Source organism: Delphinus delphis, chromosome 14 (assembly GCF_949987515.2).
Source record: "Delphinus delphis chromosome 14, mDelDel1.2, whole genome shotgun sequence".
Classification (NCBI taxonomy): Eukaryota; Metazoa; Chordata; class Mammalia; order Artiodactyla; family Delphinidae; genus Delphinus; species Delphinus delphis.
The window spans coordinates 1,612,963-1,628,297 of NC_082696.1; the positions used below are offsets into that span (position 1 = coordinate 1,612,963).

Consider the following 15,335-nt stretch of genomic DNA (forward strand, 5'->3'; position numbering starts at 1 on the left):
GTTACTCCCTGATCCCGGAAAGCGTGAGTCAGGGGCAGGGCCCTCGCTCCTGAGAAGAGGTCCAAGAGCGTCCTCCACATCCATCCTACGGAAATACAGAAACACGCTAGGGAGTTCGCCCCCAATGAGTAACATCTCCTCGTGTTCTTTCTACTCTGTTTTTTATTTTATTCTGGTTGGGGCACTTAACGTGAGGCTGACCCTTTCAGAAAGTTTCTGCAGGTACAGCGCACTGTCGTTAACACGCCCCTGTGCTGTGTCCCCCGGCCGAGGTCCGGGACGGCTCATCCTGAGCGGCTGGAACGCTCCCCTGTGCCCTTAACATCGCTGTAAACCGTATGTGGTTCACAGATACACTCTGGAGGCTAAATTCAATGCCCTTCTTTGTAGAAATCAAAATATGAAGCAGAGCCTCAGAACTATATTATTCTCAGTTTTTCCAATTTGTCCATCACTTTTAAGTGGAACAGAAAGGTTCAACAGTCTTGGAGCTGAATTTACAGGTGATACATTTCTTCCCCAATTATATTTTCTCTCTTTACGCTTCCTGTGGTGAGATTAAAAATTAAGCAGGGGGCTTCTCTGGTGGCGCAGTGGTTGAGAGTCCGCCTGACGATGCAGGGGACACGGGTTTGTGCCCCGGTCCGGGAAGATCCCACATGTCGCGGAGCGGCTGGGCCCGTGAGCCATGGCCGCTGAGCCTGTGCGTCTGGAGCCTGTGCTCCGCAGCGGGAGAGGCCACAGCAGCGAGAGGCCCGCGTACGGCAAAAAAAAAAAAAAAATTAAGCAGGTGCTTAACTGTTCAGGGGCCTTGTTGAGATTTTACTCTGGACGCTTTATTTTTAACTGTTTGAGAATTAAAGCCTCAAAACGTGGGCACGATAATTTGCCCTTACTGTGGGGCCACTACACAAAACATAAAAGTGTACAATTCAGTGGCGTTTAGTGCATCCGAAATGTTGTGTAACCACCGCTTCTACCTGGCTCCAGGACATGCTCATCTCCACAGGGAAGCCCATCGCCCTCCCTCCCCGGCGACAGCACTCTGCTCTCCGTCCCTGTGCATTTGCCTGTTTTGGACATTTCATATAAAAGGAATCAAAGCATGTGACAGTGTGTTTTCAATGTCCATCCACGGCGTTACCTGTGCCAGCATTTCTTTCCTCCTTAGGGCTGAGGAATGTCCATCGTACGGACACACCACAGCGTGTGTATCTGCTCTAGTACTGGAGGACAGTTGGGCTCTTTCCACCTTTTGGTGATTATGAGTAACGCTGTTCCGGGCACTCACGCACAGACTTCTGTTTGAACCTCTGTTTTCAAGTCTTACGGATATATATACCTGGAGGGGAATTTCTCGGTCCTATGATAATTCTGTGTCCAATTCATAGAGAAAACACCAAACTGTTTTTCACAGTGTATGAACCATTTTACATTCCTGCCCCAAAATGGACAAGCGTTCCAATGTATCCACATTCCCACCAATAATGATTTTCTGTGTTTTTCATTTTTAATTGTGATAGCCATCCTAGTGGGTATGAAGTGGTATCACGTAACTTTTTGGTTCATAGTAATTTTTAAAGTATGACCAATTTTTACCTCATAGGAAAATCCAGCTTAACTGAAAATTATAATATTTTAATTAAATCAAAGCATTAAGCTCCTTCTAATCAAGGATTTCAATCATTTTACTAGACCAAAGAAAAACTTTTGCTTTGATGCAAATTTGATCATATTTTTTAGAAAGTTTTTGTTATCTGAAAGAGCAGAGACTTTACAAATAATTTCTTCCCTGTGTTTAGCAAGGCATTGCTAGCAACAGGTTTTTAATAAAAATTTGGGGGTGAGTTTTTTGTTAGTAATAATGAGTTTTATAAGCAATTTATTTACCTAGTTGTTAATTGTTTTCTCTCAACTGCAAAGTGAAAGAGATTCCTTTTCCAAGGGGATCACAAAACGTGTCTATGCGTCAAGATACGTCAGTCACGGAAACTATTGAGATGCACTGCTTGCTCTAAACTAGAAATAAACGGCCATGTTTTATAGTGGTTGTTTCTAATGATGGTTTTCATTTAAACAGGAAGCAAATCATTTCCTACTTTGCTAACATCACTCACAACAGGTTTAAGCAATTATTGGAAGAGACAGATTTGCTGCACATTTTATGCAGAAGAATTTTGGAGAAGAAGAGTTAAAAAGCCGCGAGGAGGCCCAGCCAGAACAAGGTCATGGAGCACTGATGTTTACAGGCGGTCCCGACCCTGACCGCCCCCGAGCCCGGGAGCTCTTCTTGTGGGGTCCTCTGTCCATCACACACAGGATGACATGGAAACATTACCCAGAAGAAAGTGGATCGCGTGTCCTTTAACTCTTCCTGTGTGAGTCCTCACCCCAGAGACAGAGCCACTCAGCAAGCTCCTTACTGAGGCAGAAACCCTTGCAGATATGGAATTATTTCAGAGTCCCATTATGAAACGTACAATAAAGGGCCACACTGGGTATTTTTCAGGTCAACAGACCTACTGACCCTGGACCTAGCAGGGCGACTACATGGTGATGGTTTTGAGCACGGTGGTGTCAACTCTCTGGGGACACAGTTCTCATTGCTGGGTCCCCGTGGCCAGCACGGGGGCTGCTCAGACAAGGCTGGGGTCAGAACAAACAAAGCTGACGAGGAAGCCAGCTCCCCCTTAGTAGTGGCTGCAGAAACGATAGCCCGAGGGCGACAGGCCTTTAGTTTTATTGGCATCGAATGAAGGCAGACCCTGTGTTTCAAAAGTTGGAATACTGTACCCACCCGTAATTTTGAAGGGCAGCCTCCGAGGAAAATGAGGAATTCTGTGCTGCAATGTTCTTTGGCATAAATGATACAGAAGGCTGTGCTCTGATAAAGGACCAGTAGGACTCCAAGGAAGGCTCCCCGTCCACCCACCTGCAGCCGCCCAGCTCAGGCAGAGCCACGGCAAGGGTCCAAACCGTCCCTTGACCAGAGGGAGCATCTTAGAGCCGAGGAGAAAGAAACTGAGTTTTCATCGTAAGTATTATCATTGTAAACGCATCAAGACAGAAACAAATTAGAACAGGAAAAGCCAGGGCACATAATCGGGGTGGCCAAGTCCTAAAGGAAAAAGAGTAAGATAAAGTACAGCTGACTGCAAGAATATATAAAAGCATTCCAACGTTTCTTACAACATTTATCCGGGGAACAACTGATCAGAAGCAGCTCTATGACGACTGATCGCCACAGTGTCATCAACGCATCACCCCAGGTCCCCGTGCAAGCCATCCCAGGGTCCTTTTGTGTGAAGTCTGGCTACAAACCTTCACAGGGCAGACTGACTGAGGCCGTGCTGTGCTTGCCCCAGCGCCTCTGATGAACTAACCTTGGAGGATACAGGGTTGCTAAAGAGAACAGAGACCTCGCCCTCCCGACCCCATCTCTGCCCCACGTGGAGATCCACGGCCAGCTGCCTGCCTGGCCACGCCAGTAGCATCAGAGGTACTGCGGCTGGGCTGCAGGCCCCACCGCCGTCAGGTTTTATATCATGCGTTTTAATAAAATTAAAGTACACAGAGCACCTCAGAGAGGGCGGTACTGCACCAACTGGAGGTGACGAGCACCCTCCGGCCTCGCAGAAATTCTGCTTGAAAACCTCGGTACTTTCAGGGGTGACAGCCCTGCTGACCACATGTGTGGTTTACGCCTTCCTCGGAATTTCCAGAAATGCAGTGCTGGGAGCCTGAGCTCTCTCCATGCAGGACTCAGCAGAGTGCACACCGATCCCAGGTCAGCAGGATCCCCCTGCAAGTGGCCTGGGTCACACACAGGGAAGAGGACGGTCACGCGGTCCTGAGGGCCAGGCCTGCCCAGCGAGCGCTAAGGTAACGCCTGGTCACAGCAGCCCAGCAGGGAGAGAGGGCCCGGAAGGCACGCCGAGGCTTCTAGGCCAGTGGTCGCTATGTGTCCAGAGTGAAAGCCCAGGGTATTCACAGGGAGAGAACAAGGGCTCTGGAAACTCGCCATAACCGCGATATTAATAATAACCCCCGTCGAGGGGCAGGGGTCTGTCTCCTCGACATTGTGGACCCCTGTGCACTCGTATGCCAGCCACGCTGTGACCCACAGAGACCCCAACGCTGCCGGGGGGTCGCTCTGCAATGACGAGCGGGATGGTGGCCATAAGACTCGGGCTGCGAATGAGAAAGGGGACAACGGGTATCAGGAAGCACTTTGTAACCATGTTTCTTTTCTTATTCACTGGTCACTAAAAAGCCAGGTCTCGGAAATCTCCAGGAAGTTGTTTCTGTCAGATATCCTTTATAATTCTGTTTCCAGAAATCTCAAAATAGTTCCAAGAACCACCGGCATCTAGACTTTTCTTCTTCTTCTTCTTTTCCGTCTTCTCCCTTTTTTTTTTTTTTTTGGCTTTTTTATTCAATGTCAGAGATTTTTCTTGAAAAGAAAGGCCCAATGGTCTCAGATCAAAAGAAAAATATTAATGTGTTTGCTGAGTTCTAAAAACACAAACTCCACAAATTTCTAAGAAAATATGAGAAAAATCCATCAGTGTAAACCAGTGTACTTCTGTTCAAGGTCAATAGTTAAGAGCAGGGCTTCCCTGGTGGCGCAGTGGTTGAGGGTCCGCCTGCCGATGCAGGGGACATGGGTTCGTGCCTCGGTCCGGGAAGATCCCACATGCCGCAGAGCAGCTGGGCCCGTGAGCCATGGCCGCCGAGCCTGCGCGTCCAGAGCCCGCAACGGGTGAGGCCCGCGTACCGCAAAAAAATATATATATATATGCAGCTTCACGCTTGCCAAGTTGATACTACGATACACCAGCCAATTTCAAAACCGGGAATAATTTAGAGCAAATGCGGATGAATATGCGGATTCCGTGCAGCGGAAGTGCCATTTCAATCTCCTTCCCCCGCTCTCACCTTCACAGCAGAAAGCTCTCGACCTGGGTGTGGTGCGGAATTGGCAGTGGTTGTGCCCTTGGGGACAGAGGGATGTAACAGCAGCACCTGCCCGGGGAGCCAGGACACCTGTCTCTGGTCCATCAGCACCAGGGTCCCCTCCCATTCACCGTGAACCCTTCCTGCCACGTGGTCCCGGGGCAGGCTGGGGGGTGTTCAATGCTGGACACACAGGGACAGGGTGGGGAAACGAGGCAAAGTAAATCAGCTGGAATGAAGGAGCCGCCCCTGAGGAGGGTCCGCTCCCGTTCAGAGCTCGGCTCCAGGGAAAGGCTGCGTCTGTGGGAAAAGACAGTCTGCAGACCGGGAAGCCCTTCTCCGGGCAGCCCCAGCGTGGACCAGACTCAGATCACCCACAGGAGAGGACTGAAAGCAGACGCGTCAGAGCTCCAACTCCCTCAAACCTACAGTGTCAGAGGTACCTGATGCCCAGTTATCTCAAACTATGTTGTACAACTAACAATGTCTCTTTAAAGTAACTTTAATATTTGCTACCCTTGGCAACCGAAGCACCAGATAACCTTGACCTCGACGTGTACAGGTACCTTCGCATTCTTTTTATTTTAATCCTTTTGATTTAAACTAAACTTGTTTTTAGGAAATAAGTTTAGTTTTTACCTACTTCTTCCTTATCACATTTTTTAAAGATTTTTTTTTGATGTGGACCATTTTTAAAGTCTTTTATTGAATTTGTTACAATATTGTTTCTGGCCTATGCCTTGGTTTTTTGGCCATGAGGCACGTGGGACCCCAGCTCCCCAAGCAGGGATGGAACCTGCACCCCCTGCATTGGAAGGCGAAGTCCCAACCACTGGAACGCCAGGGAGGTCCCATCCCTTATCACACTTTTTGTGTCACAAATTTATGGTCTGAAACTTCTTCAGTGAGGTGTGAGAATCCCAACCAAGGGAATTTTCCAGAAAAAAATGAGGCTGGATCCAAACACAAATAAGCTAACAGTGACATCCCCAAAAGGCCATCTGCGCTTAACTCCAGTTTACCGTCCCTGTGCAAAAGCAACCCACCATGGACTCTGCAGAGCTCGAAGTGGGAGGCCCGGGAGAGCGACCTCAACTGTGGGACACAGAGGCCTCTGGTGTCAATGTCCACCCAGACAGATGGACGGCCTCTGGCCTCTGTCTAATGAACCCACCACAGACGCCCACGGAGACTATGGCCAACACAGAGGCTTCATATAGCGGCTTCCTCATCGTCCTCCGACAGAGTGTTTGACGGGAATTATCCTCCTAAAGGGCATTTGCGGGGGTTCTCTAAAGGAACGTCACCAAAGAGGATCGTAAAACTCAAACTTTACTGCCACCTCCACAGCACCTGTTCTCACAAGCTAAGTCAGCATAGGCCATTGTTTCTAGAAGGTTCTCTAAAAGGTGGATCACCTGATACTTGAATTCATTCTTAGGTCACTTCTCATTTCTCAGCACAGACACCCGAGGTGTGTAACAACAACCAAGGCATAAAGTTACATCCAAACTTTTCTCCGAGGGACGTGTTTAGGGCACACAAATCAGACGCACGTGGGAGGTGAGTGCTGGGCTGCCCCGACGCCTGTGGGCAGAGCGTCCTGCGGGGTGTCAGTGGGAGTGGCGCCCACGTCCAAGGACCGGCAAAACTCTGTCTTTGTCACGTAGAGCAGTGGCCCCAACCTGTTTACTTAGGATGTGTCGCATTATGAAAGGAAGAGCAAATTACTCAAAACCTGGCCAAGCACGGAGTTGAGACAGTAGCTCTTCTTCCTTTGGGCAGATTGTTGGCGCTAACAGCTAAACACCGCAGAACACTGTCTCAAGGGTGTTTTAGCCTGTGTGGCTTTTTTTCCTAGATAATAAGAAAAAGAAGGTTAAATCTCTTTCTGAAATTGACTCTATTTGTGCTTGAAACATCAGCGTGTTTTGCTGAGTCAAGCCCTTCATTAACGTGGGAAGCATTTCAATGTTTTGCTCTAAGCTGCTTGTTAACTCCAAATCTGCTTCTTAGATCAGGAAAATTGAAAATTACAAGTGTGAAATCAGCACCCCCCCCCAAAAAAAATCACTGAAAACAGCACAGGTGCTATTACACACTCCCCACAGGCTGAAAGGTGAAATGAGAAGGAGTTGGAAGAACCAATTAAAAAAAACTGGTGAGAATAATTTTAAGACACTTTGGAAACATTCTGTGAAACCCTTGGATAAATTTGTGTCATAAAACATTCTAAGAAAAGAGAGCATTCAACAAGAAAAAAATGATTCAGAAATGACTCTTCTCGCTACGTGCTCTCAACATAAACCCTTGACATTTTACGTAGAAAACCTTAGCCAAATGAAAATAAAGCACCTGGGTGTACACTTCAGTGACTGATTCTTGAACAAATGATCGAAAGCAACATACCTTTGCAGTTTCCACGGTAAGCAATCTCTAGCCGGGGGTCTTTGCACTTGGCGCGCTGAAATTCACAGCGAGACAGGAAGGTCCTCCCGTCCGAGGCGCAGAGGGGTTTCTGGGTGGGACCCCCGCAGTCCAAGCTGCAGTCCTTGTCCTTGTCTTGGTCGACTCTCAAAAACTTGGAGGAGCAAAGAAAAAAGAAGCCAGACATCTCAAAGAGTGTTCGATGGAAAGCATAAGGCTATCTAAGGCCACTTAGTGCCAGGGGATGTCCCAGACACATGTGGGAAGCTCTGAAAACTCCGACCTCCATCCGTTTCACACATCTGGATAACGGGTAACTTCTCTGCCCGGCATCTGGTGGCTGGACCCCTGAAGGCCCCACCACTGGCCTGGGACGCCGTCCAGGTCTGCACGGGGGTGCACGTGTTCTGCGTACCTTTAACACTCTGAATAGCAATGTTTTTCTTTGAGTTTGTGAATTCAGTGCCTGGTTGACTCCTGCATTCACCAGGTTTTGCGATCACCTTGGAAGTCGTGGGCATCAGAAGTGCCCTGCTGGCCTGGAACTGGGGGGCAGTCTCTCCTTGTTGGACAGTTCCACACAATCTCACCTCCGTCCCAGGACCCAGGGCTGCTGGGGTGGTGTGAGCACGGAGCCCCTGCCCCAGGGTCCCCTCCGTGCAGTCCCCGTTGACCGCTCTGGGGTCCCCATCCTCTGACGGCCCGGACACAGGGCTTCAGAGTTCGCAGCATCTCCCAGTGGGGCTTAGATCCGGCCACCTGCTCCCACACCTGTCCTCTTTGGACCGCTGATGGTGCGCCCTGCCCACCCCCCGGGCTTCCCAACCCCCCGTGCGTCCCACCCTCTGTCGTGTGTAGGCCTCCTCAACCCAGACGAAGCAACAAACACGAAGATGAATCCAATAAAGCTTCAAGCTCTGGGGAGTGGCGCCATCGCGAGCCTTTGGTCGCTGGAATGTCACCTGCCCTTCACAGCGATTTATTAAAGGAAAGAGAGAAAACCCCGAGCTGCGGCTACTACTCAATACTCCACAGCAGTGTGTAGCCCTGGGCTCTGTGTATGTCTGAACAGGTTTATTTGGCATGTTTGCCCTGGTGATATTTACAGGGGCAGAGCTCTACTCACAGCAACCCCTCCCCTGTCCCAGTCTGAGCTGGTGGAAGAGAGGGAATGGACTTTAGCAAAATTGCAGGGACCTCATCAACTTGTTCCCTCATCAGGAAGAGACAGAAAGGACGTTCTCAAACTCAGGGTGCTTCGCTCCTTAAAGAGATACCCACACTCTCCCCTTGCGTCTCTGAGTGTCCTAGCTGGCGATGTGGAAAGACCTACCGAAGCTGAGATGAAGCCACAGGGGGAGGAAGGCCCCATGGGGGCACCATTGTCCAGGGAGCCACATCGCTCCCGGGGTCCAGGCGGGGTCCTCACAGCCCCACCTGGGGTCCTGGGGAGGAAGGACTGCAAGTGCACCGTGGCAGGGAGGGTGTGAGGGACAATCCCTCGGCGTGTTTGGTTGGGAGCTGAGGTCCCTGGCCATTTCCCGGATTTCTGGAGAAAGGCTCCAGCCAGGAGGCAGGTCATGGGCGCCTGAGGGGGGACGGTTCTTTGTTCAGTGGGGCCCCGGGACACAGGAGAGACATTCTGCAGGCTCTCATTTTTCCTAAGAAGTTCACTTGCTAAAATGATCTGTGCTTATTTTAACCAAGAGGCAAGTGAAAACAGATCATTACCTTTCCGAGATTTCGCAACAACAACAAAAGTGTTCTTTTACTAAAAATGGGTAAAGCAAGGCCATAAGCACATTTGATTGAATTCTGTCACTGAGGGGTTTCAACCCCTTGTTTCTCTTTCCCCGAAACTGATTCATGAGAATCAACTCTCCGGCCACGATGGTACACCCCAGGCAGCGGCAGCTCCCAGGAGACAGGAGCGCCCAGAGCACCGCACCTGAGGAACTCCATCCGCGCGAAACGCTGCTCCCTTACAAAGTCACTGCCTCACCTCGTTCCTCTCCTCACAAGCATTTGAGTTTTCGTAGACTTGTTCTTATGACTCGCAGCTGGCCTGGAACAGAGCGGTTTTGTGCAAGAGAAAGAAAGATAGAGAGACAGAGACAGAGGCCACCAGGGGAGCAAACTTGACCGTGCAACATCTCGGGACCTCCGCAGGCCCAGTGCACACAGGGGCCCGCCCAGAAGCAGCTCCCTTCTACTTTAGATGACAACCTGAAATAACCTAAATCCTGCTAATGTTTGTGTTTAAGAGGTGGTCTATTTGTATTCCTGAAACCCCAAGCGAGGAAATGCGGATGACTTAGGAAAGACGGCGTAATTATCGTTTCCTCTAAATGCAGAGACGCAGCCTCTATTTTTTATTTTTTTAAAAAGCTGAGCATTCAGGCGCTTGCAATGTGACCATAACTCTCAGTAATTTAATGATGTAGAACAAACAGTGGAACTGCTCCTTCTCAGAAATGAGGGGATTCACACTTTCTGCAGGTTTCTGCCCCTCCCCGTTTTTAACAGCAATTCAATTCCAGGGGAGACAGTGTACAGAGGAAAATGAGCTTTTAAGGGAGCTGGATTCCTTGCTAAACAAAGCGCTGGAGGGAAAATAAAATAGTCCTATTCTACAGAATTTAGTGTTCACTAAAGAACTGGGTTGAGGGTCTTCAAACTAGTTCAGATAAAAGGCACTTTGTCAAATTTAGAAGGAAATCAATTACACCTTGAACAACACTATTAAAACAACGACCTCAGCGTCCCAGGGCCCCGTCTCCTTTGCTTTCATGAGGCAGGGCTGTCTGCACAGGTGCCTTGCGGGGGAGGGGCAGAAGGAAGCTAAGGGGGTGCATGTGCAGTGCCTGCCTGGAGGTCATGCGACTCCTGCAGTGGAAACAGTAAGTCAAGTGCAAACGGATTAAAGATGTGATCGTCTTCTGCTTAATAAATGCATGGGTTTAAGCCAGAGGAAAAGTGGGAACAAAATGAAAACATGTAAGAAATGGGTTAAAACACTCTTAATACGGATGAATTTCCTCACTGTGATACTGATATCTGATTAGAATATGGGATAACACATGGTATGGGTTCACATTAAGAAAAACACTTCTGAATTACATAATCCGGCAGCTGTAAGATTCCCCAAAGCGAGAACCTTCTAAATAATGAGCCACCGGGAAATGAATGTAGCTTCCAAGTAAGTGTGTTAGCGTGACGCGAGCACGAGGCTCATACGCTGGGGGTGAGATGGGTTAGAACCGCGAGGGCGTCTGGGGCATGGGTGAGTCTGGGGGGTTCGAGAGAGTAAGTGATCTTGTACCACGGGGGGAAGGTGGGGACACCGGGGACACGGTTATAAACACACCTGCTAAAGGGCAACTTCTCCACTTTAGAGGCTAAGCTTTCGCTGATTTCAGGAAAGAGTTCCCTACTTTCTAGTGGAACAGAGAACCCGAACCTATGACACAAACGTGGAGATGGTGTTCTAGAGCCTCGAGCCTGAAGCTGAGATGTTGGAGTGAAACACAGCTGTTGCCCCAAGTTCTCCCCCAGGGAGACAGCCACTCACTCATTCATTCATTCACTCATTCATTCACTCGCTCACTCATTCCTTCACTCATTCAACCATTCATTCATTCCCTCACTCATCCATTTGCTCATTCATTCCCTCACTCATCAATTCATTCACGCATTCATTCATTCCCTCACTCATTCATTCGCTCATTCATTCCCTCACTCATCAATTCATTCATTCGTTTGCTGGAACTAACAAATGCCAATCGTGCGTGTTTTACAAACGCTCTCCTGCAGTATTTTAATTGTCTGCCTCTTCTTCACACTCTTTAAGGACGTTGTATTTCTAAGGTAGATCAAAAGTCAGGTCCAGCTTGAACTGAACTTGCTCAGTAAGTGTTGAGGGACAGCCCTCTGCCAGGCTTTCTCCTGGACTCCAGGAGGGGCGTGGGGTAGGGTTCAAAGGCGGTCCTGAACTCACAGAGCTTAAGTTCCGGAGGGCAGCAAACAGAGCGCCACAAAGCATCACGACAGCATCTGGGCCAACGAATAACTACCGTGCGGTGCGGGACGACGCACGATCACCGGGTCACACCAGGCAGAACAGTGTCCGAGAGCCCTGCACGAGAGCCTGCTGAATCTGGTGTGGGCTGTGAAAACGCTCCTCAGAGAGACCATCTGAGAAGACTGGAAAAGCCCAGGAATGAGACGGGATGTGGCCTGGAATCCCAGGGCACAGATCACCAGAAGCAAATCAGGAACAGTGACGTCATGCAGGTCTGCTGTGGGGTCAGCCTGGCGACGGGCCTACAGACCAACGAGCTGGGAGGCACCCTGAGGACCGGGGAGGCTCAGGGGTGCCAGGGGTCCGGGTAGCTGGTCCCCTTCCTGCCGCCAGAACACTCCCAACCCTGTGTTCCCCTTGTTACACACAGATGACGCCAGCGGACGGAGTCTTACAGAAAGCAACCCACTTAGTACGGTTCTCCAGTCCCTTGTAATTAACTCGGCCCAATTGCAGCGTTCATGGTGCTAACTGTAAACCAATGAAAACTGGATTCTGCCGCTGCTCGATGCTACTCAGGACGTTTAGCAAACGTCAAAATTACAAGAGTGGTGTCGACTCGGTCTGTTCGTCTGTAAAACGGGAGCAATGATACTTTCTCTGCCGACTTTGAGGTAGCTGTGAGAATAACTAAAATATCGGGGTTTACACTGTGGAGAACAGGATGAAGACAAGCGCGGGTGGGAAGGGCGTCTGTCCCCCAAGGGAGCTGCCTCCTTTGCAAGGCAGGCGTGGCACCAGGAGGATCGGACCCCAACAGAGACGGTGGGATCGGCTCTCCCTTAGGTGCCTGTCCCCGCCCCTGCCTTCCCGACTTGAAAAACAAGCCAGCAACGTGAAGTGAAGACAACAGACTGTGGGCCTGCAAAGGGGGCTCTGTCTTAGCAAGTTTAAGACCCTGAGTGAAATAACGCAGTGAGATAGCAACGTAGTGATAACGTGTGTCACCACCATCACTTTGGGCCTCTTTGGGCCTTTTCGTTGTATTTATGGGACATCTGTAGGAATTTAAAAACCAAGGGCAAACTATTGGGATGAATTTGTTTAGGTTTTATGACTAGATTAAAGCTATAAACCCAATAAAGAGACAGAGAGTGGCCAACAGTCTGTGCTGGAAAATGCCAGCGTGTGTGGCAGGTGGTCTGCACCGCAGGGCTCAGTGGTCAAAGAAATGGCCTTGACTTTGGAGACGGGCAGCTGGCTGTGTGACCTGGGACAGTCGTCCTTTTAGCCCAATAATCCTTGGCTTCTTCATTTGTGAAATGGAGGTGGTAGCACTGTTGCCTGTTGGGAAAGTGAAATGAAATAGTGCAGGAGAGATGCTTGGAGAAGGCACGCAGATGTCGCTTGAAATAAGCTCTCCCAAGCAGGTATTCAAACACAGGGCGAATTCGCACTGGTAAACCTTTACACGGCCATAAAGGTTTCGAGTCCACGGTAGGAGCATTAAGCGACCCTCCCATCTATGGTCATTTTCAAAACGAAACTGCGGAGCATGAAGTAGAAAGGGAGCTCAGTTAGGTGGTCAGGACCAAGAAGCAGGTTTTGCAGGACGATGCACAGAGCGAGGGAGGTGGGCTCCACACGCAGGGTCCATGGGAAGCGGGTGCCCGTGCCCGGAGAGGGGGCCCGGCAGACGGGCCGCAGCAAAGGCTGCAGGGACCCCACGGAGGACCGGACACAGGAGAGTCATCCACCGCGTGTAGGGCACAAAGACAGCCCTCCCAGGACTGAGAAAACCCAGAGAAATGCAGCGCCAACAGCCTGGCAGGGAGTGACCCCCGGGGCACACAGGCCGATGCGACTGTTTTCTTTATCTCTGGGCTGCCTTCGCATTTTGTTTGAGTGGACATGAGACTTTTTATAAGTGTTTTCAGGGAGTCCTTGCTCGCTTCGGGTCCCAGACCCAGCCTCTCTCTGGTGCTCTGGCCCCCGGTCATCGTTCGCACGGCGGGCTTTACAACCAGGGGCAGATGCTCGGCGGTACCTCCTGCTCTGCAAACCTCGGCTCTCTCCCCCAAACCTTTCTTTTTTATTTACTTTCCTTCCCTGTCTCCACATCAATGTTAATTTCAATGATGAAAGCAGATCTTTTTTCTCCTTGCTAGTACATCTTGGAGATAATTCAAGAAACTCCTGGGTTTTGATTGCTCCGGACTTAAGTTTATCGGAGAGTCAGTAGGAACGTCGTTGTTCTAAAATTCTTCTGAATAAAATATCACGTGGATAGCGCTACCTCGGTGCAAGAATTATCTTTGATCCTCACTTGAAAATTACGTGACAACATTCAACCGTTACTTTTACAGTTCGGAGGTGATTCGTCTGCAGAAAGTGGATTCTACAAATGCCTTAAAAACTCTGCAGTGGAGCTGAACCTCTGCTCATACAAGCCATGCCAGTTCTGAAGGTGTCACCACCCTTTTGATGACTTGAAGATGTGTAAGGAAGGTTCACAGGACTTGGGGCAGGCACTATCTTCATGAGTTTACCTACAATTAAGTGCCCGTTCTCACCCAGGACCCCAAAAAGAACCAGGGAATAGGCAAAATGGCTGTTTAACAGCTCCATGTCTTTCTCAGGCTACAGCTCTGTGAGACAACGCACATTGGGGATGTGGGAGAACATTACAGTGGCCCCTCGACCGACCGCGTTAGAGCACCTGGGACCACAACTCCTTCAGGGTAGAGACGGCGTGTGCTCATCCGCGAGGCCTCGCGCCCCATCACCGCGTCTGGTCTACAGTCAGTGCTCAATAAATGTTCGTTGTCTGAGGAGCTGTCATAACATGACCAGGTGGGACCGCTATGGAGTTACCAGGGCACGTGGCAGGGAAAAGAAGATGTTTGAACTAACAGGTGTAGGGATTCGGGACTAGTAAACAGCAGAGGCCACGACAGACACTGAAACTTCAGGACAGACATCGAAACGCTGGCATTCTCACTCTAAGTGTGTTGGGAGGGACACACCTGGCCTACCACCTGAAAGGCCCGTCCCCCATCGCCACCCCCTGCGCGGGCGCCGCTCTCATGTGTGTTTCAAACACCCCCAGGCTGAAGTACACAGAGATCATACAGACGCCCTGTCTGTGTCTAAAAACAAAAGCGTAAATCAAATTTAAGCTCGTGTCTGACTCCATTTTCCAAAGCCTCCACTCTACACACTGCAGTTGGCACGTCACCGGCGGCTGGGGGTCAGCCCCAGGGCCGCTAGTCTCCACCCCAGATACGGCGCCTGGTACATCTGTGCACACGGACAGGGCGTGGGGATGCCTGGGGCCCTACCGTGCTCTGTGCACCAGCCCTTGGAGAGGGGCCTGCAGGTGGCATCGCTGACACGTGGCCGGATGACAGGGAGAGAGACGCAGAGCTGGCGCCTCCGTGTGTCCGGACGTGGCCAATCCTTTGTGTTCTGTCACGACACGTCGCTCATAAATCCCCTGACAGCCTCCCCGTCTCTGGAGCAGTGAAACGCACCGCGCGCGGTCCCCAGCCCCTCCCTGCTATCCTTCCCTTGGAAGATCAACGCGCTCCTTGATGAGGTGACGTTTCCAAAGGCATTCAGCCAGGGTGTCTTTTTTAAGGCTCCTTCTCATTTCAAAGCATTTAGAGCAAATTACACTAAAGTACATGTTAGAGAATATTAAAGAGACCTGCAAAGCAGGGGCAATTCATCCGAAAGCAGGGACACCAGATAGCTGGCTTCTCAGCCAAACCTCAGGAGACGATGAGCTACAGGGTGGAACCGTTTCCACTGAGGACAGAACGAAAGGAGTAAAGCGGGAACCAGAAGGACAAACCCCGCTGGAAACAACAGGTGAAAATGTCGCAGTGAGACGGTCTCGTCTGCTGGCCAAGCAGGTAGAGAGAAACTG

The 15,335-nt window shown here is 50.2% G+C and overlaps 1 protein-coding gene across 2 annotated transcripts in view; it reads right to left on the minus strand.

The window, feature by feature from the left end:
- Positions 1 to 15,335, minus strand: part of SMOC2 (SPARC related modular calcium binding 2) — a 154,179-nt gene that overhangs the window by 101,271 nt on the left and 37,573 nt on the right. For both annotated transcript variants that reach the window (XM_060029625.1, XM_060029624.1), the window contains exon 2: positions 7,366 to 7,537. In XM_060029625.1, coding sequence (XP_059885608.1) covers positions 7,366 to 7,537 — 172 coding nt within the window. The remainder of the gene's footprint in view (positions 1 to 7,365; positions 7,538 to 15,335) is intronic.